Consider the following 25,708-nt stretch of genomic DNA (forward strand, 5'->3'; position numbering starts at 1 on the left):
GCAGCAAATCTGCACAAACACAAACCCAAGCCGTCCAGTCAATAAATAATTTAATGAGGTTACAGTTCTGCAAGAAAACATGACAGCACCCCTTCCCAGCCTCCAGCTTCACCCCGCAGGCACGGCAGAACGCACACGAGCCAAACAACAAACCACAGCTGCACCAAAAGGCCACTGGAATGCACAGATCTTCACAGAAGATATTGCTTCGGGCCCAGACACTTGTACACCGTTAATACTTGCCTCCGTGTGAAAAAACATGCAGCGCCGGCCATCAGCCTCCCAGTTATACTTCAGCCAGCTCATGCTCCGGGGACCATGCATTCGGGGAGGGGGAGAGCCCAGACCCACATGTACCAAAACACCAAAACATGGGGACGGTGAAATGAAGGGGAAGGCTGCAGCAAAGCTCTCTGCTGCAAGTCTCGAAGGTGACTCTCATGAAATGAAGCCAGCTGTCAGAATGGAAGTCGCTTCAACTGCTCATATGTGATAAAAAACTGAAGGGAACGTCAAGGAATTGGGCCAAATACATAAGGCAGCGGCACTGGGCCTCCCGACACGTCCAGGCCACGCCTGGCACGGCAAGGCAGGTAGGGCACCAGCACAGTGCAGCTGAAGACCGACGTGGGGAAGCCCCTCTTGCAGGCAGCATCAACTGATCTGCACAGCAGAAGAGAGAGCTGTGGGACAAGAGCCTCCAGGAGAGGGAAGAGACTGACCCAGAAGCAAACTGGCCCAGGCTTGCCTAGACCATTGAGAAAGGGAGGTGGCTCTAACCCCAGACTGGGACTTCTTTAAAATAAATTATACACACAAGTTCAGAGGGCAAGAAGGATCTAGTACAGCAACACAGCCGCACTAGTTCTGCAGAACCCGTCTCAGAGCAGCAGAACGTTCCCCAGGCTTCCCTCACGAAACAGGAGCTGATCCAGAAACCGCAGCACCTCCAGGAGCTCGGCCCAAGGGAAGGTCTGAAGCCACGCACCTGAGAGCACTCACTCTACAGGAAACCACCCGTGCTGCTGCGCTGGAAGACCCTGCACTGGCCGCCTAGAGAGCTGTTAGAAGCAGCAGTCACAACCAGCGGCATTTTTTGGCACTTGAACAGCAGCAGCCACATCACAGCTTACGTCTGCCCAAGCAGAACAGGGAGTCCACTTTGGGCTGCCGCAGGGAAGACAAAGAGGTGCCCCATCAAGGTGTCTGCTCTGCACTGCCCTTTACAGCTTGGTTTTCCCCTGCCTGTCCACACAGACCTCCCAGCAGCACACTGAAGGATACAATGATGTTCCAGGGACCGAGCCGAAGCCAGTTGGGCCAGAAACCTTTATAGAGTGCAAAGAAGCCCTCGCTCTTCCATGTCTGGAAGGAGAGAAGAGACAGATCAATTATGACACACACCAGGCCCATGCTCTGCCCATCTCCCTAATGCCACGTGTGATTGTCTGCAGTGAGCAGACAAGCTAGTGGAGATGCAGTTAAGTTGTGTGAAGTGTCACCTACAGTATAGGAACCTAATCAAACTGCATCACTGACAAAGTTTTGTCCCATAAGGTTGGGAGGATGCTCAAGCTGATGGCGACCTCAGGAAAGTGACTCTAGGCCCTTCTCTGGTTTGTCTGAAACGCTCACTGACAAACACGTTCTGTCGCTGTAGAATCTAACTGCTCGTATCAGTGGCGTGGGGTGCTGGAACCTGGCCAGACTCCTAAAGACAGGTATTTGCCCACCTCTCTCACCTCCTTACCTTCACAAGGCCATCCAGAGTGCCCCTATAGAGCTCCGTGCTGCCCACTATTGCCCGCTGGTTCATCATCCGTGTCCGCACCACGTCCACAGGGTTGGAGGCAATGGCCCCAGCCAGCCCACATGTAAAACTGGAACTATATACACACCAGAACAGGAGAGAGGAACAGCTCTGAACACAGCCATTCCGGCTCAGACAGGCCTTGGCATACGCACAAGAGAGTATCTTTCACTGGGTTTTATGAAAGGCATTTAGCAGTAAGCGTTAGCTGCAGTACCTGTCCCACCCAGAAAACAGGCAGAGGCAGGAACCATACCGCCTCAGGACCCCAGAGACTCGGGGAAGGGAAACGCTCGGCTTTGTCTAATCAAGACCCTCGTCAGAGCCCGCTGCTGGGTCTCCACAGGGACAGCCTGCAGTCCAGCAAGCGTCTCCGGGTGCTGTCAAGGTGACACAGACCTGAAGGCAGCCTCTTGGAAGCGCACATCCTTCTCACCAGAGCAAACATTTCTTCGGGGCGGGGAAGGAGGGAGGAAGACCAAAGGCAGCAAGAGGGAGCATGCAGCTGCTAGTCTCCTCCCTCCACGTATGGTCTAGCGCTCATCACGTTCAGCCCACAGCAGGCAAACCCAACAGAAGCACTGCAGCACCTCCAGCTAAAGTGTCTGCCAGAAGAATAGGAAAATGTAGGTGAAAAAAGACTTTGGGAGGTCTCTAACCCACCCCCTGCTCAGAGCAGGCTGACTTCAAAACTTGGTCAGGTGGCTCAGGGCCTCGTCAGCTTTGCAAGTCTGCTCCTCTCACACAGCTCGTACAGCAATGGCTGCACGCTGACAGTGTCTGTGCAGATGAGGACCTAGGGCTGGAGCAGCTCTTTCAACTGATTGCTACAGGTAGGCACACCCCCGGAACTCCTGCCTTGTCCGTACCAGGGCACAGACACGGAGCAACAGCATTTCTGGTCAGCGAGCTGAAATCAAGCTGACGTTTTACGGGACCAAAGGACTTCTGCCAGGCTCCTTCTCTGGGGAGGGCTCTCTGGGGATACGTGCTGGTCATCCTGAGCTGCTCCAGTTGACATAGCAGATCCCTCAGAAGTACCAAGCCTGTTCTCTGCAGCTCTCTTGCTCTATAAACAGGTCTCACCCCAAATCCCACCTCGCTCTTTGGCTTCCCACACCACTGCCAAACCTGGAGAGTGCAGCAGCTGCAGCAAATACTCACACGAAGTGGGCAAAGATGGTGTCACCCATCAGGCCTGACAGAATTAAGTGCTTCTTGGTGATGTCGTAGACTGGCAGTTCCACCCCGACCACGATGGCGGCTCTCTGAGCTGTTGGGACAACACCCTGCAGAGCACAAACATCAGTCACAAGCGCAAACTGCTGCCTGGGGACTGCCGCTAGTATAACATCTCCCCCCAGATTCCTCTCAGGGGCCTTTTGCTGACAATCTACCTTGTATCCTCCTTGCCCTGTCTTGCAGCTGTAGCTCTTCAGGTAGACCAGCTCACTGTCTCCCAACTTTACTCCAAAGCTAAGGAGGATTCCTCCACCCCGGCAGCGTTACTCCAGCTAGATTAACTACACGCTGCTTCTCTCCTCCCAGCCACTAGCACACAGGAGTCAGGCTACAATCCTCTCCTCTTCCCCCACTGAACAGTACCCACCAACTTCAATACCAGAAAAGATTCTGCACCACAAGAAGAGGAGCTGTTAAGGAGCCAGGTGGGGCTCCAAGTCCTCCTTGCTACATAACAGCAGAGTCTTGTTAAGGTTTTTGATTTAGGAGACTTTCCTGTATTAAAAGAGTTGGTGCTGGCAGGACATTGACCTGGGAACTGGCAAGACAATTACTGGAACAACTGTGAGCTTAGGTAAGGAACCCGCTACCTTCTGTCTGAGAAATATCCCAGCAAACCCCTCACCAGGAACCAGATAAAAATATCTGCAAATTACTATTGGCTTGCAGAACAAGGAGAACACGGCAGCAATGCGGAGTTGGGCCATTTCACAGCAACTCTAACACCACCCAAGTAACTCAGGGAGACCCATGGTGTCATGAGAGAGCTTCCTGGTCACTGGGCCTGGGAGCGACCCTTCAGTGTGGCCAAATCATGAGCCAGCCCATCAGGACAGCCAGCTTTGTCACCGCACAAAACCAAAGCAACTGTAAGAAGGAAAAGTACTTTTCAGGTTTATGGCTCCTGCTGTCTCCCTCCCGCTGTGCTAATGCAGCGCCTGACAGTCTCCTCCTGGGTTCCTGCCTGACGCAATCCTGGCACAGCCAGCTCAAACATCCCCACAAGACGCATGCCAGAACTGGTGAGACTGGCGAGCACAAACATCTTTGCCTCAACGTGAGAGAAGACTGAAGGGAGGAGACAGTGGTTGTCCCAGACCAGAGAGCAGCGAGACTAGCTTGATCACTGGAATCCACCTCAAGACTGATCTGTCTCTGCACCGTGTCCTGTCTGCAGCACACATCAGCAACACAGAGGGTTTCATTTCTTTTCTAGTCTCTCTTCCCCTCTTGTGTGTCTTTGTCTAGAGAGCAGAAATAATATCAAAGTAAGTATTATGTCAACACTGGCCGTTGATTGACTCCTCCTCCCCTTCCCGCACAGGCCACTGCAACAGCTATCTTTCTGTAAAAGACTTCAGTGACCATAAGAGGGAGAAATCTGACCGTTGCCTAGAAAAAAGCATTGGAATTCTGTAGTTCCCATACCTGACCTCGCACCTCAGCAGACTGCTGGATAACTGAGCGTATGAAGACTTGTAATGGAAGGACGAAGTGAGGTTCTCTAACAAAAGCCGAAGAACCACTGCTAAAATCCAAACAGTAAGGCTTGTGCACTGGTAACTCTCATCTGTCTTCAAGCCCAAGAGCCATCACCAGGTTCCCCAAAAGCCACCACTCTGTCCTACTCTTTGCATGCTCAGAGGGCAAGTTTCAAGGGGTCCAAGACTGGGTAGGTGGGGACACCAGGCAAATTTGTCCCTGTGGAACTTCAGAAAGTTACTGTATGTCATTAGTGCGTCTCAGGTTACTTGGAAGAATTCTTTTTCCTCCACGTAAGGAGGTGCTCAGCCGCTCATGCTCAGGGGTAGGTAAATTGCCCTGCTCACTGCGTGCAGGGTCACCCTCAGTTGACTCCAAGATACATCAGGCTGAGCATCCTTCCTAAGGCAACCATGGAGAGGGTCTAGCCCCCAACGCTGGTCCACTCAAGGGACACTCATGTATTTGAAACTTTATGCACACCAGCTTCAGCCACTTCCAGAAGGGGAAACGGCCTCAAGTTGCGCCAGGGGAGGTTTAGATTGGATATTAGGAGAAATTTCTTCACCAAAAGGGTTGTCACGCACTGGGACAGGCTGCCCAGGGAAGTGGTTGGGTCACCATCCCTGGAGGGATTTAAAAGACGTGTAGATGTGGCGCTTAGGGACATGGTTTAGTGGTGGACTCGGCAGTGCTAGGTTAACGGTTGGACTTGATGATCTTAAAGGTCTTTTCCAACCTAAACGATTCTACGATTCAGTCCTGGAAACCAGGTCTGCCCGGCCCAGCGCTGATGCTGCCATAGCACAGACCCAGCTTCCATGACAGAAGCGCTTCTGTTTGTCCGGTAACCAGAAGCAGGACTTTGCTACTACCCTTGGTTCAGTTCTCTTCAAGAGCTGCACCTGGGTGTAGCAAACGAGTTGAGGAAGCTGTTAGTTCTGCTGCTAGTGGGGGGGTTCCAGCAGCTGGTGCTCACCCTCCAGAGGCCTCGGGTACCCTCCTGCTGGTAGATGTCGATGAAGCTGCCAATCATGCCACCCTGGAATAAACTGCCTTGAGCCTGCATTCGAATCTGAAAGAAATGTGAGAATCAGCGGGACATCAGCGCCTGCCCCGGAGGGCAGAGATAGCAGCTCAGTGGAGCTCCTGGTAGAAGAACAGAGTCAGAGCAGACGCCGCCATCCACCTGCCCGCTCCCTGCAAACCATGCAGCAAATGACGACGGCAGGCAAGGAGCAGGGACAGCAACAGGGTAGAAGCACAGTGCAAAACTCAGACAAGACAGAGAAACGACGGGCAAGGCCTTCCCACTCTGAACGCACTCTGAGAAGGCTGATCTACGCAGGGGGCAGCGTGGGAAAGTTCTCCAGGCTCTCTTTGCTCAGAGCCCAGTCCCTTGACCCCAGTAACCCCGCAGTAGGGGATGGAGGGGACCGGGCAGTCCCCACTGGACGCTGATCACTCCACGTAACAGGCAGGACTTTGCGGCAGTGTCAGCAAAGCACAGCACAGTGACCAACGGGAAAGGAGCCGAGAAGGTCTGATGAATAGCTGGCTACCACCCCGCTCACCTTACCCAGTTACGATAACACAGCCTCCACCCCTTGCTATAACAGATTTCATTATCTTTAAGAGCTGCACTTTTAAAAACCTGTTTATTGCTCTGGGCTTCTGTTCCCATTCATAAAACCCCCAAATTAGCAGAACTGATACCAGCAGTGGCTCAGAGAGCACCTCACTGCAGCTGGGAGAGATGCATCTTCACTGGAAAGCAGCAGCTTCTACATGTCAAACCACAGCCAGCCAGGAGCCGCCTCTGGCCAGCTACGCTTCTTACCTTCAGCACATCTGTCGGATTGGCAATTGCAGAGGAGATCACCCCTGAAACCACTCCGCAGATTACATTGATTAGCAACGTTTCATCTGCAATCAAGAAAAGAAAGTCAGATCCTAAAGATCTAAAGAGAAGGTGCACAGATTGTACTGAACAAGCAAGAAGCTCTGGGAAGAGCAGAGAAGCTCAGTTCGCAAATCACATGGTGAAGTTGCACGAGCAGAGGCTGGCCAGCACCAGCAGCTCATGGCAGGTCTGTCCCCACAGCTGCCAGAGACAGAAAGCAGCAGCTGAAACACTCAGCAACGCGCTCTCAGAGAGAAGCGGCTCTTACTGATGAGTCTAGCTGATCAGACAAGGGAAAGACTGTGATACATGAAAATTTTGAACAATTATCTGAGATTTCAGTGTCCAGTGATGCTTTTCTTATGAGACAAGCCAAGACAGAGGAAGACAGGGACAACCCAACACTTCTCAAGGCAACCTGACACCCATTCGTTTTGATCTGGAGCCCCAGCTGGCCGCACTCAGAATACGCAGCCACCTTGAGAAAACAGAGAGCAGGCGACCCAGGCAGAGAAAGTTAGACGCAATTAGTTACGGGGGTGGGGGGGGCGGGTGGAATAATCCAAGACTTCCGGCCCAGTATTAGGGTGATTGTTATGTTGGGAAAAGGCACAGCCCTTTGCTGGTACTGACCACAGCACTTCCCAGAGGACACCAGGCCACTGGCTGCCCCAGGCCTGCAGGGAGACAAACATTCAGACAACGGTACTCACAACTGGAAATGCTGCAACAGCAAGCGAGGAGAGACGAGCGGCCCAGCGTACACACACAGAACCACACACAGGCAGAGGTGTTACCGGGGAACAGAGCGGCCCCTGGAAAGAAGCCCTAGTGCGCTGCACTTCCCAGTCTCGCGCTGGCCTGCTGCCTGGCCCGGACCACCCATCTCACTTTCTCAGGTCAGAATGGCGTTACAATAGTCACTCCTGTCGCACCAGGGTTTAAAACTGCACGCGCAGATCTTGGTGCTCCTTCAGCGAGCACGTACCACACTCCTGCTGCTCCACTCTCTAGGTAGGAGCCACAGAGGCCCTCGTTAGCAGAGGTGCACAGGTTGGAGCCCTTCGGTTGGAGCCAAAGCTGAAGAGCTGGGCAGTACAATTTCTATCCAGACGTGCTGCGTGCAGGCACAAGGACTCAAAGGCTCCAGCAGGAAGACAAGAGAGAGTCGCTACTGAAGCCTTCAGTCTGTGTAACACATCTGATGTACAGATGGGACGTGATATCTTCCCTGAGACTCATCAGAAAGGAGAGATGAGCCTGCGTCAGCAATACCTTTTTTTTGGCTCCGACGTTGCGGAACAGAGATAAAGGCCAGGGAAAGGACAGACCTGGCTGGAGGGGAGGAGGTCGGCTAGCGACTGTGGGCAGTGCCAAGCACAGCGAGAGTCACATCTGTATTGAAACCTATCCTTACTATTGCTGTACAAACAAAACCACAGCGCGAAGTAACAAGAACTCCGTTTCTGTGGGAATCTATAGCTGGGAAGGACAGAGAAAGGAATGAGCAAAACCACACAGCACAGAGAGCACGAGATTTCACACTGCACCTCTGGTGAGACGAGAGGTGCCTGCACTGACGCGTTTACTGACACTGACCTTCCATGCGATCTACAAACAGGCGCTTCAAGCTCTGGTAAATGCCGATCTTTATGGTGCCATAAGAGGCCTGTCTCAGCAACGCAGGGGCGATCCTGGGTGGGGAGACGAAACCGTTGAACCCTGCCAGCGTGGCGGTCCTCCTTGCAGGCCCAGCACAGTCACTCCCCATCAGCCCCCAAGCTGCAAGGGGCATTGCTTGAGCCAGGCACGTCCCCGCCGCGGCGCAGACGCTCCCAAGAAGCGCAGCTCCGTCAGGCGCCCAGGATAACAACCCCAGGTGCCCGAGAAGCACCTCGGATTGCCCCCACGCACCCTCCAGTGCGGGAGCCTGGCACCCACGCAAGTCCTCGCTCCCCACCTCGCGAAAACCAGGAGTCTCTAGGCTGCAGCAGCACTGCTGCCCCGGCCCCCGGCTCCCCCTGCGGGGCTCTGGGCTGGCTGGGATCCCGGGGAGGTGGCGGCGGCGTGCGGGCAGGGAGGGGGGCCCGGGGCGGGCAGGGGGACCCGTCCCGCCCGGCGCTTACCCCGAGTAGAGGGCGCGGCCGCCCTCCTCACGGCAGATGCGGAAGAGGGCGTGGAACATGCCGCGGTACCGGACCTCGCGGAACCGCGCATCGGCGCTCTGGCCCTGCACCTGCAGGCGCGTCTTGGTGAGGTCCACGGGGAAGGTGCCTGCGGGAAGAGCGGCCGTCAGCGCCCCGCCGGCCCCGCCCCCGCCCGCCCCGGCCCCGCGCCGCCTCACCGAACTCGGCCACGATGGAGGCGAGCCCGCCGTACACGAAGGGTTTCCAGTTCAGCGCGGACATGGCATGGCGGAGCGGGGCCGGCGGCGCACCGGGCCGGACACCTGCCTCGCCGCTGCGCCCCGACCCGGAACCGGAAACGCAAGGCGGAGCGGCGCGCGCAGCCGGCGAGGGGGGCGGGCGCCCCCTGCCGGCCCCGCGGGACCGGCGCCGGTCGCCGCCACCCCCGGGGCAGCGGGAGCGGGACGGGCGCTGTGCCCCGCGCCTGGGGACTGCGGGAACAGGGCCCGGCCGCGCAGCCCCAGGCAGAGGGTAACCCCCCCGGGTCCCGGATCCCCACCGGATCCCTAAGCCCCACCGGGCTCCCCGGCCCCCACAAACCCACCCCGAGCACCCCCTTTTCAGCCTTCAAGACCCCGTCCCCGCTGCTCAGGGGGTTAAAAGGCCCTAGACCACTACCTGAAACCATAACGGAGCCTGGCGGGAGTTGTTATTTCTCGTAGCAAGCGGATCCGGTTAAACCCATCCCTCCCGCCGCCACGACGCCCCCCCCGGGTTCTGTCCCCGTCACCCGCGGTTTTCAGGGCAAGTCAGCCCGAACGCAGCATAGAGAAAACACACACCCTCTCCCGTGACCAGGAGATTGAAACGCTGCTCCCAGGGCTACCTTCTGGTTAACAGGTAACTTTTATTTAAAAAAAAACCCAAACCAAACCACAGTAAATCGCCCCGACACAGCTGCGCATCTCCGGGGATCCATCGCAGAAGCCAGGAGATGCGCTGGGTGGGCGTGCGAGGCCGACGAGACGCCCACTGGTCTCTCCCTGCAGTGCAAGAGGGGGACACCCCGCCAGGAGCGAGAGGACTGGGCAAATTTGGGCAGGAGAGCATCCTGCCGCCCCCAGCGACCGCCCTCCTGCCGCAGCGCAGCGTCCCGACGCACCAGCACGTCCCACGCTGCAAGAAGGGCTGAGGGAGGCCACAAAACTCACGCCCGCAGTCCGCGGGACGGGCAGCGAGCAGAGCTCTGCCCCAGGATGGAGTGAGAAACCGAGCGGAAGCTGCTGGGGGCGAACAGTCCAGCCGCAGAGCCCCCAAGAGGTGCGGGGAGGCTCCAAGCAGGTTTTTGGGCAGGCTCGGGGCCTCTCTTGGCCCCCGGAGCACTTGCCCTGGGGCTCAGCAGCGGCTGGAGCCTCTGACGGAGCCCCGCTCCCTGTGCCGGGGATGGGGCTCCCTGGCGCCGCGCTCCCGGGATCTGCCTCCCTCGGGACACTCTTCTCGCCGCCTGCTGTGCCCGTCGCCCTTCCTGCCAGCCTCCTCTCTCTTCTCCCTCTCTTCCCACAAACCGCTTTGTCCCCTCTGGTCCTGGCAGCTCTTCTCCCCTCTTCTCTCCGAAGGCCGCTGGTGCCTCCGCTCCTCCTCGTCTCGCTGCATCCTGCTCGCAGGCTTCCTCTCGGAGCCCTTCCAGGGCTGCTGGCTCCCGCTGGCGTAGCGCTCATAGGCAGGGTCCTCCTTCTCCTTCTTAATCTTGATTCTGGGGTGCGCCTCCTCTGCGGACACCGCCCTCTTCGCAGCCTGCGAGCTCTGCTTTGGCCGCTCCTGTCGGCTTTTCTCCTTATCTGAAATACAAGGTTCATCTTTCAGGATGGACAGTCCTGCAAGCATCACCTCAACTCCACAGCCCCTGCCTAGCACCATGGTGCCTTTCCAACTCCCCTCCCATTTTAGGTTCTCCCCCCTCCACCCAAGCTTCACAGCCTGCTTCCCCCAAGAAACAGGGAGAATTTCCCTATTCCACTTCCAACCCCGACACTTTTCTCCTCCAGCTGGAGCCATCCTACTTCCTTCTGTAACAGTTGCCACGTCGTGTTCTTCCCAGCAAGGCTGCCCTCAGGCACTGCAACACAGCTTGGAATATGGAGCACCTTCCTTTCATTCTCTTTCCTCAGTAACATCCACACAATAAGAACATCGCGATCCACTCCGTGGAAATTCTCTTCTCTGGACGCAACGACTCTTTTCCCTCTTCGCTCTCCTTTGCCTCTCTCATTTTTGTGCATCTCCTCAGCACTATGAGCAACACCTTGTCCTCACCCTTAGTTTTGTTGCCTATTTTCTTTCCTCCAACCCTCCTCTCAAACTAGAACTCCAGCCTGACGGACATGTGCCTCCGCCCCATCCGTCCTGTGTCCTCCTCCATGCAACGCAGCGCTGAGCTCCTCGCTCGACGCGGGAGCGCAGTAAAGACAGGTCTCAAACCCCGACAGCACAAGGGCTCAGCTGTAGTTATAAGACAGCCCCGAATGCCTGCTAATACCCGTCTGTCACAGGCAGAGCGCAGCCGTGGGGGGGAAGGTTCCTCCGCATGCCGTGAGCTCCAAGCCAATTTCAGAACAACGGGCTCCCCAAGGCCACCACACCTAACCAGCTCATCCTGGGAGCTCCAACCCACCTCAGGCGGATGCCGCCTGCAAGTTGTTAGCAAGCCACAGTAAGCAGCTCCTACTGCACGTCGACGCTTCTAGCACGCCGCTGGCTCTGACAAGGGTAACTTTTCAAGATCTCTGCTGCACAGATGGAAAAAACCCTAATGGCTTCTTAAAAATCCATCAGTATAGCTGCACGGGCTGGTCCTTTACACGGCACGTTCGTTCAAGTTCGGTTTGGATGTACTCTACATCTGAAAGATGTAGAGCAAGAAATCCTGCTGTGTCCGCTGAGAAGAGAAGGTATTCAGGCACTTGGACGGTTTAACTTAATGCTGCATTTTTAGGTCTATTTTCATAGAATCATAGAATAGTTGGGGTTGGAAGGGACCTTTAAAGGTCATCTAGTCCAACCCCTCCTACTTTCTTTGGCTTTCGTTTCCAGCCACAGAATCTCACCTAGACCTGCTGGGTTTATGTTCTATTCAACTCAGTTATCTTGCGTAAGCCACATAACGGTCATTCCATACATCTACAGCACTCTAGCCTTACAATAGCAGCATCCAGATTTTAAGACTAAGTGGTGCTTTTCCTAAGCCTTCCCTCTCCCCGTCCCCCACACAGCAACCCTGCAGCCTGCCAGGCTTTTTTCCAGGAAAAGTGCCATTATTGTCTGCAAGATACAGCTCTTCAGAGGCTGGGGGAGGCCATTCCCAGATAAGGGCTGAATACAGGCACGCGGATACCCCTCAGGAGCTCACAAAGTAAAGCCTGGACCCTGGGGCTGTGGCTCTTTTCAAAAGCACCGTCCCTGGTGCTCCCCCGAGCAAAGGGCCCTTGCGAGGCTGAGGGCTCTGTGCAGACGCTCCCGCCTGGGGTCAAGACTGGCAGGAACACACCTCACCTTTCTGCTTTTTTACGGACACATCATCATCTTCCGACTGGGAATCGGATGACGTATGAGGTGGCGTTTTAACTCCACAGCCCTTTGCATGGAGGGCTTTTGTGACGTCATCTAAGTCATCAGACTCTTTGGGGGGCCGATAGTTGGCCACGTGGTCCACTCGAATCGTCCTTCCTTTAATCTACGGGAGGAGTCATTGCTGTTAGCAAAGGCACAGACCAGCTCCCCGCGCGCGCCAGGTTGCCCGTGACCCGTGCTGTCGGGGCTCCTGTTTGACATGAAGCAGCATCTCGGAAGCCATGGCAGGCAGGACCGCGTCCCAGGCTGCTTCACTCACCTTGATCCCATTGAAGTTGTCAACAGCAAGAATGGTGCTCCTCTGGTCCTCATAGCACAGAAAGCAAAAGCCTTTGGACTTTCCGGTCTTCTTGTCCCGCACCAGGTTAATGTTGACGACCTCCCCGTACCTGCAACACACGCTTAGCAGCCGAGGCAGCGGCAGGGGCGCGGCGGGCCCAGGGGGCTGCGGCACTTACTGCGAGAACACGCAGATGACATCCCCCTCCGTCAGCTCGTAGTGCAGCCCTCCTGCAGGGAGAGGCAGAGGAGGGAAGGGGGCACCGGCACCGTGCAGGCGCGGCCGGCCCCGGCCCCGGCCCCGCCACCCCCGGCCCGGCCCGGCCCATACCGACGAAGATCCAGGCGCTGTCCTTGTACTCCGCGTGCCACGAGACCGCCTCCTGCACGCCCAGCTCCGCCTCCCGCGCGTTCAGCTCGTTGATCAGCTTCACCTTCGTCAGGGGGCTGAGGGGAGGGCACCGTCAGCACCGGGCGCGGCGGGCGGCCGGGCCGCGCCCCCCCTCCCTCCGCGCCCCGCCGACCTACTTCATGGCGGCGCCGCCACACACTGCGCATGCGCCCGCCGCCGCGCAGGCGCGCCGCGCTCCCGCCCCCCCTCGCCCGAGCCGAGCCGAGCCGAGCGTAGCCGAGTCGAGCCGGACCGAGCCGAGCGTAGCCGAGTCGAGCCGAGCAAAGCAACACCCAGAGCTGACTGGAGCCGCAGAGACTTTATTGGGGTGACCGTGACAGAGGGCGGCGGGGCCCCGCTCAGCACGGGCAGGAGTTTTTACTGTTGGCATCATGCGTTGGCTCCAGCCTGCGGGCCTGGCCCGGCCGCCCCTCCAGGTCCCGGCAGAGCAGCGAGCGCTGCACCTTCAGCCGGCAGGCCAGGCACATGAAAATGGCGTCCACGTTCTGGCTCTCCTTAGGGTCCTTGGCCGAGGTCTCAAACAAAAGCATGTTGTGAGCATCGGCGAACTTCAGGGCCATGCTGGATGGCACTTGGATCAGGTCCTTCAAGTCACACTTGTTCCCAACGAGCACCCTGGGAACAAGGGGGGGCACCGCGTGCCCGTTGCATTCCTCGATCCACATCTTGAGGTTGGTGAAGGAGGTCATCTTTGTGACATCGTAAACGAAGACGACGGCGTGCACGTTGCGGTAGTAATGCTCTACCATGCTCTTCCGAAACCTCTCCTGGCCAGCCGTGTCCCACACTTGCACCTAGGAAGCAAAGCAGACAAGAAGGAAGGCTACAGGAGCACCGAGTGCCCACCCCCGGGGCTTGAGGAGCAGGCTGGCTGTTGAACTCCCTGCAGGAGATGCAGGAGGGCTTCCTGCCGGTCCAGGCAGCGGTGCCACAGCCCTGAGGCAGGGCGCAGGCACGGTGAGCCTTGCAGGGAGGGGCAATCTCTTGTTAGAGGAAGCAGGATTGATGGATGAGTTACACAAGCTTTTGGGCCTATGCTGACAGTGCCCTGGGTAGGGGCTGGGTAGGCCAGCGCACGTGCTTGTGTAATTCAACCAAGCAAGCCCAGCTCAGCTAGTAAGAGAGATCATGTCAGCACTTTCATTCCCTTTCAATATTCCCAGGCAAGTGCAAGGCTCTGCACAGCATTCCCCATTTCTCAGCCACTGCAGCTGATCCTATATATTCAAGAGAATTGGCAGCACACTTTTCAGCAAGGAAAGTCCCTGGCTGTGACTTACCTGACTTTGTAACACCTTGCCAGGCAGCCCTCCTACAGCTCTCTGCTGCTGGACTGCTCCCTGCTTCTCATCCTCTTCCCGATGCACTTGACCACCATCCCCACCACAGAAACGAACCGCACAAAGCACTTCTCATTTCACAAACGTTCTTGCGCCAGATCAGGACATTTGTCCACCTAATCCTACGCCATAAAAGAGAACCCCGACAATTACACAGTGGTATGTACAGAGGAGCCAGGGCAAAGAGAAGATGAGGAGGGGGAGCTACTCTTTCTCGGAGAGCAGTGGGAGGGCATGGGGATGGGTGAGAAGCCAACCGAGAGCTTGTGGGTGAGGACTAAGGAGCAGACCGGCATGGGTGACATTGTAGCGGGCGTCTGCTACAGGCCACTTGATCAGGAAGAACAAGCAGATGAGGCGCTCTGCAGACAGATAGGAGCAGCCTCATGTTTGCAGGCCCTGGTCCTCACGGAGGACTTCAACCACCCCAATAGCTGCTGGAAGAACAACACAGCAGGGCACGAGCAATCCAGGAGTTCCTGGAGAGCATTGATGACAACTTCCTGACCCAAGTGACAGAGGAGCCAACAAGCTCCTGGGCTGGATGAGCAAACAGTGAGGTGGATTGGAAACTGGCTGAACGTCCGGGTCTGGAAGGTGGTGATCAGTGACACAAAGTCTAGTTGAACACTGGTAACTAGCAGTGTACCCCAGGGGTCAATACTGGGCCAATCCTGTTCAACATCTTCATTAATGATCTGGATGGTGGGGCAGACTGCACCCTCAGCAAGTGTGCAGATGACACCAAACTGGGAGGAGCGTGGCTAGGATGCGAGATGGTTGTGCTGCCATGCAGAGGGACCTCAACAGGCTGGAGAAATGCACTGACAGGAACCTCATGAAGTTCAACAAGGAGAAGTGCCAAGTCCTGCCCCTGGGGAGGAACAACTTCAGGCACCAGGACACGCTGGGGACCACCCAGCTGGAAAGCAGCTTTGCAGAAAAGGACCTGGGGGTCCTGGTGGACACCAGGTTGAACATGAGCCAGCAGTGTGCCCTTGCAGCAAAGGTGGTGAATGGTATCCTGGGCTGCATTAAACAAAGCATTGCCAGCAGGCCGAAGGAGGTGATCCATTCCCTTTATTCAGTGCTGGTGAGGCCATACCTGGAGTGCTGTGGTCAGTTCTGGGCTCCCCAGTACAGGAGAGGCGTGGACTGGAGCGAGTCCAGCAAAGGGCCACGAAGATGATGAAGGGACTGGAGTGTCTCTCCTAGGAGGAAAGACTGAGAGACCTGGGACTGTTATGCCTGGAGAAGAGAAGGCTCGGGGGGGGAAATCTTACCGATGTGTATAGATACCTGAAGGGAGGCTGCAAAGAGGACGGAGCCCGTCTCTTTTCAGTGGTGCCCAGTGCCAGGGCCAGAGGCAGGGGGCACACGCTGAAACACAGGAGGTTCCCTCTGAACATCAGGAAACACCTTTCACTGTGAGGGTGACTGAGCACTGGCACAGGTTGCCCAGGGAGGCTGTGGAGCCTCCATCCTTGGGGATATTCAAAAGCCATCTGGACATGGTCCTGGGCAATCAGCTCTGGGTTGCCCTGCTTCAGCAGGGGGCTTGGAGCAGATGGCCTCCAGAGGTCCCTTCCAACCCCACTTTGCTGTTAGTCTGTGATTCTATGAGTTCTGCTGGCCCTTGTAGGTAATGTCTTGAAGCCTGGAAGTGGCAATTTCTAAACAAGTGTCTGCGGTTAATCCAAATCACCCTGTACCCCACTGAGGGCCTGCCCCAGAGTCTTTCAGAGTGGAAAAATGCTGGCAAAGAAGAGCTGCTGCTCATTTGTTTCCCTGCCGGTCCCTCCTGGGCTGTTCCATCTGGGCAGAGCAGGAGAGGGAGGGTACCGCTCCCACCGCTCACCTCCCCTCTTGGACGCATGGTCCCAGGAAAAGGCCAATTTGCTGCACTGCCTCCCACTCCTGCCTGCTGGAGCAGAAGTAATATCCGAAGGTAGAAAGCCTGGCAACGTTTTCCAGCTAGTGGCAGTACGACAGGCTTCATGCCAGCCTGCACGACAGCTTACAGCAACACAGCTATGTGGTGTTGTATGGGGAAGGCGAGGGGAAAAATGAGCACCTCTCCTCTTAAAGGAGAGAGAGAAAAATGTTCATGGACAGTTTAAAAGCACAACTAAAGTTCTTATCCACCACTAGTAGCTCTAGTTTCACTGTGATTAGTCCCTCAACTTTTGACGACCCATCTGTCAGCAAAATAGCAATATTTGCTTCTTCCGGCAGTCAGCCTTACACACAGACGGCTGTCGGTGCTGATCCACCTAACCGGGCAGGCCAAGCTCAGCTGCTAACTGTGCTCCCCAGGCTGTTTCCTACCAGCTGCTGTTGATCTGCAGATGTGCTCTGACACATCAGCCAGAGCTCTTCAGGTTTGGGCTGATGCATTTCTTACAGGTGTCACACTGGCCTTCATACAGCAAATTCATCCTATTCTAGTTCTGCTGAAATTGCACCCTCCTAGTGCTCGCCGACAGCAGTCTTCAGCATTAATATCACAGCTGCCAAGCCCACTGCAACCAGCTCGTGCAAGCTCCTGGCCTTCCAGCGCAGCCACTGCCAGCCTACAACCATCTGCTCCCCCAAAAACCCACTGGTTTCTGCATACAGCTCCTTCCCCCAGCTCCCTGCAGCTTTGCCTCTCTTTCGGTCCAGCTTCTGAAGCTGGAGGCCACCCTGATGCTTTGAGGACCCGGTTATGCTGGGTGTCGGGAGAGCGGGACAGCAGCGTTTCACCCCAAGCTATCGTTTCAGACTCAAGCAAACCGCATAAATAGTGACACCGCAGCAGTGACGGGTTCAGAAAGCATCTCTGCAACACGGGGACGAGAAACCTTCCCCCGTTCCCCTCCCTCGAGTTGGACTGAAAACAGAAAAGCCCCCGAGAGGCGTGTGGGGTGCAGAGACGCAGCCCCGGGGCAGGGGCTGGGGCAGGGGCGGGGACGGGCTGCCTTCGCTGCCCGGGCCGCTGCGGGCCAGCCCGGGGGCGGTGCGGGTGCTGCCGTGGCCCACCTTGATGCGCTCCCCCTCGATCTCCACCGTCTTCTCGCGGAAGTCCACGCCGATGGTGGCCTCGGTCTTCTCGGGGAAGGTGCCCCCGCAGAAGCGGAAGGTCAGGCACGTCTTGCCCACGTTGGAGTCTCCGATCACGATGATCTTAAAGATGCGGGTCTGCACGTAGGGCTCCAGCGAGGAGTCGGGGCCCGGCGGCCGCCCGCCGCCGCCCGCCGCCATCCCGCGCCGCCGCCGCCGCCGCCGCCGCCTCACCGTCTCATGGGGCCGCACCGCCCCACGCACCGGCTACGGCACCGGCACGGCCCCGCCCCGCGCACCGGCGACGGCCCCGTACGGCCCCGCCCCGCGCACCGGCGACGGCCCCACACGGCCCCGCCCCACGCACCCGCACGGCCCCGCCCCACGCACCGGCACGGAGCCACCCGCTGTCCCCGCCAGGCCCCGCGCTGCGGGGACCCGCCCGGCGTCCCCTCGGCGGGTGAGGGCGACGCGGCGCCGGGCTCAAAGCCCCAGCCCCCGCGCCGCCCCCCCGGGCCAGGCGACAGATCCGGGACAAACTGCCCGGGCGCCCCGCCGGCCGCCTTCCCGGGCAGGCTGAGGACCGGCAGGGCAGCAGGCAGCGACACCGGTCACTCCTGGGAGGGAGGGAGACCAGTGCCAAGCCAGTGGTGGGAGCAGGACCAGAAACTGGGGGACGGAAACACACGCTCAAGAGCTGAGATGCCAGAAGGACCCTCTTTGTATCCGGCTCGGCAGCCACAGCCCTCGGGTTCCCGGCTGTGCCGGTCGGTGTGCAGGCGGTGCACGGATGCTCCGGCACGGATGGAGCTGCCCGCACCAGTGCTGGCAGGGGGATGCGTGGCAGCTCCTGCTAGAGATGAGTCGGGCCTCCAGCCCTTCTCCCTGGCTTCCTAGGGCTGTGATGGCACTCCCACCAGCCGCTGTCAGCATCAGAGATGGTGGGGAACGGGACGGGGTCTCTCGACCCCGTCCTTCATGGGTGGAGGAGGGCAGCAGGCGCCTCTGCCTGTGCTGGGAGCCAGCACTCACGGCGTGAGGGCACAGAGGTCTGCATGAAGCATGCACACAGGGATGCCAGGAGCGAGGGGTACCCAGTAAAACTGCACAGGGGAAGAGGGGTACCACCACAGGAGGGGGCTGAGGGGACCTGACTTTCTTCTCATGAATAATCTGAAATTAAAGCGTGCTGCAGCACAGGGAGGGCATCATGGAGAACCGCAAGGGCAATACGAGGGAGAAGCAGCACGGTCTGCCCTTGCCCCCGTTTTCTCTGCAGAGACCACAGCGCTCTGAGGGGGCTAAGCTGCTCCTGGTAATGCAGCCCAGGCTGCTCCAAGAGAGATCACAGCCCCTTAAAACTGGCCGCTGATACAAGAAGACTCCTTGTCTTGTAGAGCAGGCACTTGGTGGGAACTGGAGGAGCCAAAGGCTAGGAAGGATTTACCAGAGTCTCCCACGTGGTCACAACTGCCCCAGGGTATCAGTGCTCAGCTGCCTGCTTCCAGCAGCACGGAAATGAAACAAAGAGGGGGCAATAAACCACACAGCAGGTGAAAAAGCCTCATAAAGTTGAATCTGGACCTGAAACACATCCTCCCTTTCCAATTTTGGTCATGTCTGCAGGCCTGTGCAGCTGAGTGAGACCACCCGTTCAACCACTGAACCATCCTGTCTCACTGGACTGCCTCCAGTATAAAGAGCAGAGTCACACAGAAGAGATCCTCCCCATCAAGGCTCACGTAGACATCAGCTGAACTGAGCTTCTGGCCCATAGAGGAAGCTGATGGACCCAACAGATCCACTTGGACTACATCCCAGAGATGTTACCAGGAAACCATTTCTGACTATCCCTGGCCAAAAACTTGCGGGGCAAAGTCAAGACGAGATCAGGACACCAGCTGCAGAACTGCCGCTCAGCCCTCTCCTGCGTGAGTAGAGACAACGCTGAGAAAGCCCCAGGAAAGACCCGTTCTTTGAGCAGACTGGCTGCCACATTCATGTTTAAAATGTCCTCAGCAGAGCACCTGACCCGCTCTTCACATCAGAAAAGACAAGGTAAAGGGGCCAGGAAGGAAGACACGAGACATAGGCAAGAGGGCTCTCTAGTGGAGCGCCAAGACTGTATAGGAAGAGTTCCCTATTTTAAGGGGATAAGTATTTGCCTCAGCCTTTTATGTCCCTTAAAATACATCAGGGGAAAAAAAGCAGCAATATTCAAACCCTAGGCTGTGTCTTCAGTTCATTCTGTCACCAACTTAGCTAATTAGGTGCTCCTTCAAGGGTGTTACCCGAGCAGCTTTCCTAGCTCTTAGCCCCGCTCACGCAACCAATCTGCCCGCGTGCGTCTGCTTCCCACGTCACCAGGCAGGACAGCACAGCCCTGCTCAGTCCGGTTTTCCACTCATCCACTTTATACCACCACCAAGAAATGGGAGGAACATGCTTTTAACAAAGACAACATTTTGCGGGAGTTCCCGGAGGCTTTTATTTTCAGAAGCTGTTTGTCAGAGACTAGAGCTTCCTGGTTTCTATTTGATGCTGTCTTGACTTTTCTAGTCTGTGAAATAAGACGCCGGTGTCAGGTCCAAGCTGTCTCCCTTCAAAGGGACACGGCTTCCCGTTGTAGCGTGGCAGAAATGTCAAACCCGAGAGACCTCTCTCTTCTGGCTCAACAGCCAGCCTGGAAAGCAACTTGTCTGCAGTGTGTGGGATCACAGGTTGCAGGAGGGTCCCATAGACACGCAGGCATTCCAGCGTAACGTGGATGATGGTGTCAAGCCAGAGCTCCTCTGCAGGGTCTTTTCGGTTGAGTTTCCAAGGACTGTGTCTCTGGAAGAAACTGTTGGTCTGCCTTACGCACAGGGCAACACATTCTAAAGCCTTGTAGATCTGGAAACCTTCAAAATAACTAGCCACCTGCAGAGGCAGAGAAGCCACAGATGCCACAAACTCATAGTCTTCAGCAGAAGCCCTACCCACGGCTTTTGTCCCCCTGTAATCCAAGATCTTTGGAAAACAAGACTCTGAGAAAAAAGGGTAAGTGTTGCTGGGGTTAATGCTGAGGGCTGTTGACCGATTCAGAAGCCCCCCAAGAGCATCTGCGAGTTCTGAATTCACTAGCTTAACAACCTTCTCATCATAATAGTCACAATCGCGCTCAGGTACACCCTGCCTTAGCAGGAAGTACCGAAATCCATCTACTGTGTACTGCCCAATACAAGCAAAGGGGTCAATCACGTTGCCCAGGCTTTTGGACATCTTCTGCCCACGGACAGTCCAGTGGGAGTGCACAAAGATTCGCGCGGGGGGAGCCAGCCCTGCTGCCATCAGCAGCGCTGGCCAGTAGACAGCATGAAACTTGAGGATGTCCTTGCCCACAACATGGTGCGCAGCAGGCCACCACTCACCGTGTGTCTCAGGGTAGCCCACCACGCTCAGATAGTTCACCAAGGCATCTACCCATACATAAATAGTTTGTGTTGAGTCACTGGGAACAGGGATACCCCACTGCAGCCGGCTGCTCTCACGAGAGACAGACAAATCTGGCAAGTCCTCTTCCAGCCAGCGGAGCACGCACTGGTAGAAAGGGTCAGGGGAAATGGCATGTGGGTTGTCCCGGAGCCACTTCCGCAACGGATCCCGGAAGGCCGAGAGCCTGAACATGTAATTCTCCTCTTTGGTCCAGTGCACCTGAGAAGGCAGGAGAAAAGAATTATGGCCCAAACGCTCTGCAAACAGTTTTACAATTTGCACACAGCATTCTCAGCGTGGAGTTTGTCGGACGCTCCCTATGTGTTTGGGCGTGCTCCCCACCACGTGTGAAGCCCCGGTATCTTTCTATGAGGAGTAGGAACCTCCTCTCCTAAGACGCCGCCTCCCTGGCTTCCCCAGGGCAACACATGAGGACTTGGGCACCCTGCTTTTAAAGATGCTCGTGCCCCCAGGGAAGGAATACCTTTCTACCTGCCAGATTTATGTGTCATCAGGCAAGAATTAGGGAGATGAGAATACACTTTCTTAAAAACGTAGTTTTGCAATAATATTAGAAAACCATGAAAAGACAAAATTTCATTGTTAATTACTGCCTTACTAACAATCTTGGTGCATGCCTTTGCTTTTCTCCCAGGTGCTATGTTCCTCTTTTTCCCCAGTTTAAGCATTAGTGCATCTTAGTTGCTAACTTTGTTCACCTGTCATCATGTTAAAGCGCTAACAGCATTTCTACCACACATTTAAATTCATTAAATGACATATTTAGCTATATCAATGAAAACTTTGTGGGTAGATACGGTATGAGTGAGCTGTGTAAAGGCACTCAAGAGATCTATGGCTAGGTCAAGAATTCTTACCTTTTAAAGCTAAATAAGGCTCTAAGATAAGAAAGCATAAGCTTTGGCCTGGGAAATACTACCTTTGCTTACTTGATTAGAAGGTCACCCCAAAAGAAATATTCTTCCCTACAGAAATCATAAACAAGTTACACAAAAATGTTTTGGTTTCCCCCCTGCCCCCACCAAATCCTTTATGTTCTTCCATAATCTTTTTCAGTTTCTGGGTACCAGCTCTCAGCACTCTGTCCAGGAATAACACTTCACACAGAGCCAATGCCATGTCCTCCATCCAGTATTCCCTTTTACACAATCCAGTGATCCTTTTGGTAACAACTCAGGACGCAAAAGCCAACTCAAAGTGGGACCTGCAATCATTTCTCCTGAAATGCTAGGCAAGTCTGGTGTTTGGCTCTGAAGAGCCCACCTCACATCGTCTGCCAAGTGCTAAGAGCTGAGCTACCGATCAGCTAGCTCCCTGCAGAAAAGGTAGTTGACAGGTGAGTAGAAAGCCGCTCAGTGGGAAGAGGAAGAGATTAGAAATGGCTGTCTCCTGAGAACTGGTAAGTTAGAGCCTGGAGCATACAGAGGGGTTGATAAAGAGCAGAGTAATTATAACAACCTGCAAAACCAGCGTCTTTGTTCAAGGCTTGCCTGTGAACAGTTACTGGAACATCTGCCCTGCAGAGAAATCTGCGTGCTGTCTCTCCTGACCTTCAAACAGTCCTGACCTTAGGAGCACAGGATGACTCAGGAGGTCTCTAGTCCAGCCTCCTGCTCACAGCAGAGTCACCTACGGGGTTAGAACAGGTTACTCAGGGCTTTAGCCAGACACATCTTGAAAACCTCTAAGAATGGAGACAGCAGAACTTCCCCAGGCAGCATATTCTGCTGCTTGGCTGTCCTCATGGAGAAAAAGTTTCTCTGTAAATCCAGTCTGAACCCCTCTTGTTTCAACTTACGCCCATTCTCTCATCCTCCTGCCACGTGCCATCAGAAGAACCTGGCTCCATTCTCCTGATGACCTCCTTGTAGCTATTGGGCAGATTCTGCCACTAGGCCCCCCCAAAATCTTGTCTTCTCTAAGGTTGAAGAAGCCAGCTCCCTCAGCCTCTCCTCAAATGGCAAGTGCTCCAGCATCCTAACCATCCTGGTGCCCTCCACTGAACTTCTTCCAGTTTCTAAATCGTGTTTCCTGTATCGGGGGACAGAAAACTGGATGCAGTACTTAGACGTGGTCATTACAGTGCTGAGTAGAGGGGGATAATCACGTCTCTTGAACAGGCTTTGCTCCTGTTCATACAGCCCGAGATAATCCCGTTGGCTGCCTTTGCTGCCAGGGCACGCTGCTGGCTCACATTCAGCTTGTTATCTACCAACCGCCCCAGGGCTTTTTCAACTCCCCTTGGACAGTCAGTTCCCAGCTCCAGCTCATTTCCTCATCAGAAAGAGAATCCCTGCAGCCTCACATGCACCAACTGTCCCCCGGCTGGGCCTGAGCAATGAATGCGATACTTCAATAAATGCAGCTCCCCTCCCAGCGAATACAGAACAACACAGTTCCTGGTCCTGCAATAGAGCATCTGCTCACTCTACAGGTAAACTAACCCACCAGAACAAACACGTGAAACAAGAGCAGCGGAGGTGGGACAGGCCCTCCACTTCTCTCCAGCCCCACAGCCTGCTCACAGCACCAGCCAAGGGTGACTGGAGCTTTACCCAGCCAAGGCTGGGACACCCCAAGGATCGGGCTCCCCCACCTCGCTGGGGACCTGCCCCAGGATTGCACCGCCCTCCTGGGGAAAGAGCTTATTCTAATGCCCAGCCGGACCCCGCAGCACAGCTTGTGGCATCATTACCCCTTGCACCTGGCACCCCCGAGAAGCCTACGGCTTTGTGCTCTTTGTAACGGTTGGACACGATGATCTTAGAGGTCTTTTCCAACCTGTATGATTCTATGATTCTAACTGCCCTGCGAATGGGTGTAGGCTGCTATTAGCTTGTCCCTTTGCATCCTGTTTGCCAAACCAAACTGGCCCAGTTCCCTCGACCTCTTGTAGGTCTGTGCAACGTACCCTGACCACACTGGGAGCCTCTGGAGGCTCCTCTCCAGCTTCTCTGCGCATTAAATGACACAAAAGCATAGTAACAGAGTGAAGAAGGAGCATATTTTCCTACAGAACAGACTCTGATCTCTCAGCGTTCAAGGAAGACCTAAAGAACATCATTCAAAGCTAAGCTATACATTTTCACCCCCAGGCTCTACCGGATACCAAAAATCAGAGACTCGCCAGAAGTATGGGTTTTACAGCATGTTGTAAACTCCCCCTTTTCCTTCACAAAACCCTCAAGCAATGAACTGCCCAACTGTCTCTTTCTGGTTGGAGATAAAAACCTACCACTTCTTTCCACCACCTTGCAAAATCTTCTCTGCACCATGCACACTACCGTTTCTCTTGGACATTTTGATGTGCAGCTAAGGCAACTAATTGTTCTCAGGGTGTATTTGACTTCGAAGCCTGCTGACTCTATTGTAGATCTAAAGAATTTTTTCTTTGTCTGGAAACTTATCTTTTCCCTAACTACGTTAGGTGCTTTATCAAGAAATATTATTTGCCAACGTATCCCTTTCTGTGTGAACCAACACTCCTATGCCCCAGCCTCGTACAAATACCACAAGAGCATAACCTCTGCTTAGCTCTGAAGCATGATTATCTGCAACTGCTGGATTAAATAATGTAACTCCTGACACCTCACAGAAAACGCAGTGGCAGAGAGGCTCCCAGTGAGGTACCACGCTCCTGGCTGCACCGCTGTTCAGTCATCAGACTAGACCACAGATGATGTTACGGTGTTTTACATAGGGCCGAAACCCATGCAACAAGACTGATGAAAAGCGTCCAGAGGCCAAACTGAATTGCCTCACAAAACAGGTCTGATACTCCGGCCACCCAATGAACACCTCAGTTATAAACACCTTTATCCTTCCGTACCGCTAACTTCTTCCATCACCGCTTTAAAACACTGTTTCCAGGCCAGCAGCCTGTGGGACCCAGCAGCAGCCGAATCCTTCCCATGGCACACGGCTGAAATTTGCATCTGCCGGTTGGGGTTTTGGCAGCTCTCCCTTGCGTAGCCACACACCACTATAAACACAGAAGAGACATTCTATGAAATAGGGGCGAGTCTCAGCTGACGAGAATTACCAAAGGCTACAGGAAGCATTAAACACCCCCAAATTTGGCCAGACCAGAGCAACAGACGAGTGTGCCGGGACGGTGCAGGTGCCATTACCTGATGGCCGGTCTCCAACGACACCTTGCACGGGCGTCCCTGGGCATCCCTGCGCTCGGCCAGCTGGCTCTCGGGCAGGAAGCACTCCTCGGGAGTGCAGTACCAGCCCTCGTAAGACCCTTTGTAGAGTGCCCCGCCGTCCCGCAGGGCGCCCCAAAAATGACGCACGGCTCGCTGGTGGCGGGGCTCGCTGGTGCGGGTGAAGTCAGTGAAGGAGACGGCGGCCTGGGTCAAGGCCTGGCGGAAAAGGCCCGAGACCCGCTCGCAGAGCTCCGGGGGCGACGTCCCTGCGGCGGCCGCGGCCTGCTGGATCTTCAGCCCGTGCTCATCGGTCCCTGAAACGGCAGAGAGGCCGGGGTGTCGCGGGGGCCGTGGGGAGGGGGTGCGGGGGCCGGCCCCCCCTTCCTCCGCGGGGACACAGGGGCTCGGGACGAGCCTGGGGACACGGGGAACGGGACCGGCCCCGGGGGAGGTGGGTGAGCCCCGGGGATGGGCCGGGGCCCACGCTCACCCGTGGAGAGGCGGCCCGGGCCGGCGCCGCAGAGGCTGCGGTGGCGGTGCAGCGCGTCGGCCAGCAGGGCGGAGTAGAGGTGCCCGATGTGCGGCGGCCCGTTAGCGTAGAAGATGGGCGTGGAGAGCAAGAGGCGGCGGCCCGGCCCGGCGGCGGTGGCGGCGGCGCGGCGGGGCGGCAGCAGCAGGCGGCGGGGCCGCCGCAACATGGCGGCGCCACCATAGAGACGGCGGGGCAGAGGGCCCGCCCGGAAGGGTCGGCGGAGGCGCGGCAGCGGCGGCCAATGGGGAGCGGGCGGCGGCGCATGCG

At 56.1% G+C, this 25,708-nt stretch overlaps 4 protein-coding genes and 1 long non-coding RNA gene across 7 annotated transcripts; all 5 read right to left on the bottom strand.

Annotated features, from left to right (window-relative positions):
- Window positions 1-33: 33 nt before the first annotated feature.
- On the bottom strand, window positions 34-8,911 carry SLC25A14 (solute carrier family 25 member 14). Of its 3 annotated transcripts, XR_012675649.1 has the most exons (10): window positions 8,782-8,911; window positions 8,564-8,711; window positions 8,037-8,131; window positions 6,375-6,460; window positions 5,514-5,609; window positions 2,975-3,099; window positions 2,210-2,415; window positions 1,751-1,886; window positions 1,285-1,365; window positions 34-500 (listed from the first exon to the last, which is right to left on the bottom strand). XR_012675649.1 is itself a non-coding variant. In XM_075162622.1 (9 exons), exons 1-9 carry the CDS (start codon window positions 8,843-8,845, stop codon window positions 459-461), a joined length of 873 nt encoding a protein of 290 aa, XP_075018723.1. In that variant the 5' UTR covers window positions 8,846-8,911; the 3' UTR covers window positions 34-458. The 3 variants fall into 3 exon arrangements, 1 of the variants encoding a protein (XP_075018723.1); XM_075162622.1 differs by lacking the exon at window positions 2,210-2,415; XR_012675650.1 differs by lacking the exons at window positions 34-500; window positions 1,285-1,365 and having other exon boundaries at window positions 1,801-1,886; window positions 2,247-2,415.
- Window positions 8,912-9,446: 535 nt separating this feature from the next.
- On the bottom strand, window positions 9,447-12,930 carry RBMX2 (RNA binding motif protein X-linked 2; the record flags this gene model as incomplete). Its single annotated transcript, XM_075162710.1, has 5 exons — window positions 9,447-10,401; window positions 12,113-12,293; window positions 12,450-12,579; window positions 12,649-12,700; window positions 12,801-12,930. Coding segments are annotated over 5 exons (936 nt in total), but the record flags the coding sequence as incomplete, so codon positions are not given.
- Window positions 12,931-13,160: 230 nt separating this feature from the next.
- Window positions 13,161-17,499, bottom strand: RAB33A (RAB33A, member RAS oncogene family). Its single transcript, XM_075162625.1, has 2 exons — window positions 17,243-17,499; window positions 13,161-13,675 (listed from the first exon to the last, which is right to left on the bottom strand). Exons 1-2 carry the CDS (start codon window positions 17,462-17,464, stop codon window positions 13,220-13,222), a joined length of 678 nt encoding a protein of 225 aa, XP_075018726.1. The 5' UTR covers window positions 17,465-17,499; the 3' UTR covers window positions 13,161-13,219.
- LOC142087874 (uncharacterized) lies at window positions 14,162-17,236 on the bottom strand. The gene is made up of 3 exons (XR_012675651.1): window positions 15,521-17,236; window positions 15,327-15,445; window positions 14,162-14,343 (listed from the first exon to the last, which is right to left on the bottom strand). It is a non-coding gene; the product is annotated as an uncharacterized LOC142087874 (long non-coding RNA).
- Window positions 17,500-19,726: 2,227 nt separating the features above from the next.
- MARS2 (methionyl-tRNA synthetase 2, mitochondrial) lies at window positions 19,727-25,633 on the bottom strand. Its single transcript, XM_075162624.1, has 3 exons — window positions 25,400-25,633; window positions 24,889-25,223; window positions 19,727-20,956 (listed from the first exon to the last, which is right to left on the bottom strand). Exons 1-3 carry the CDS (start codon window positions 25,605-25,607, stop codon window positions 19,778-19,780), a joined length of 1,722 nt encoding a protein of 573 aa, XP_075018725.1. The 5' UTR covers window positions 25,608-25,633; the 3' UTR covers window positions 19,727-19,777.
- Between the last annotated feature and the right edge of the window lie 75 nt (window positions 25,634-25,708).

The sequence above is a fragment of the Calonectris borealis genome, chromosome 13 (assembly GCF_964195595.1).
Source record: "Calonectris borealis chromosome 13, bCalBor7.hap1.2, whole genome shotgun sequence".
NCBI classification, from domain to species: domain Eukaryota; kingdom Metazoa; phylum Chordata; class Aves; order Procellariiformes; family Procellariidae; genus Calonectris; species Calonectris borealis.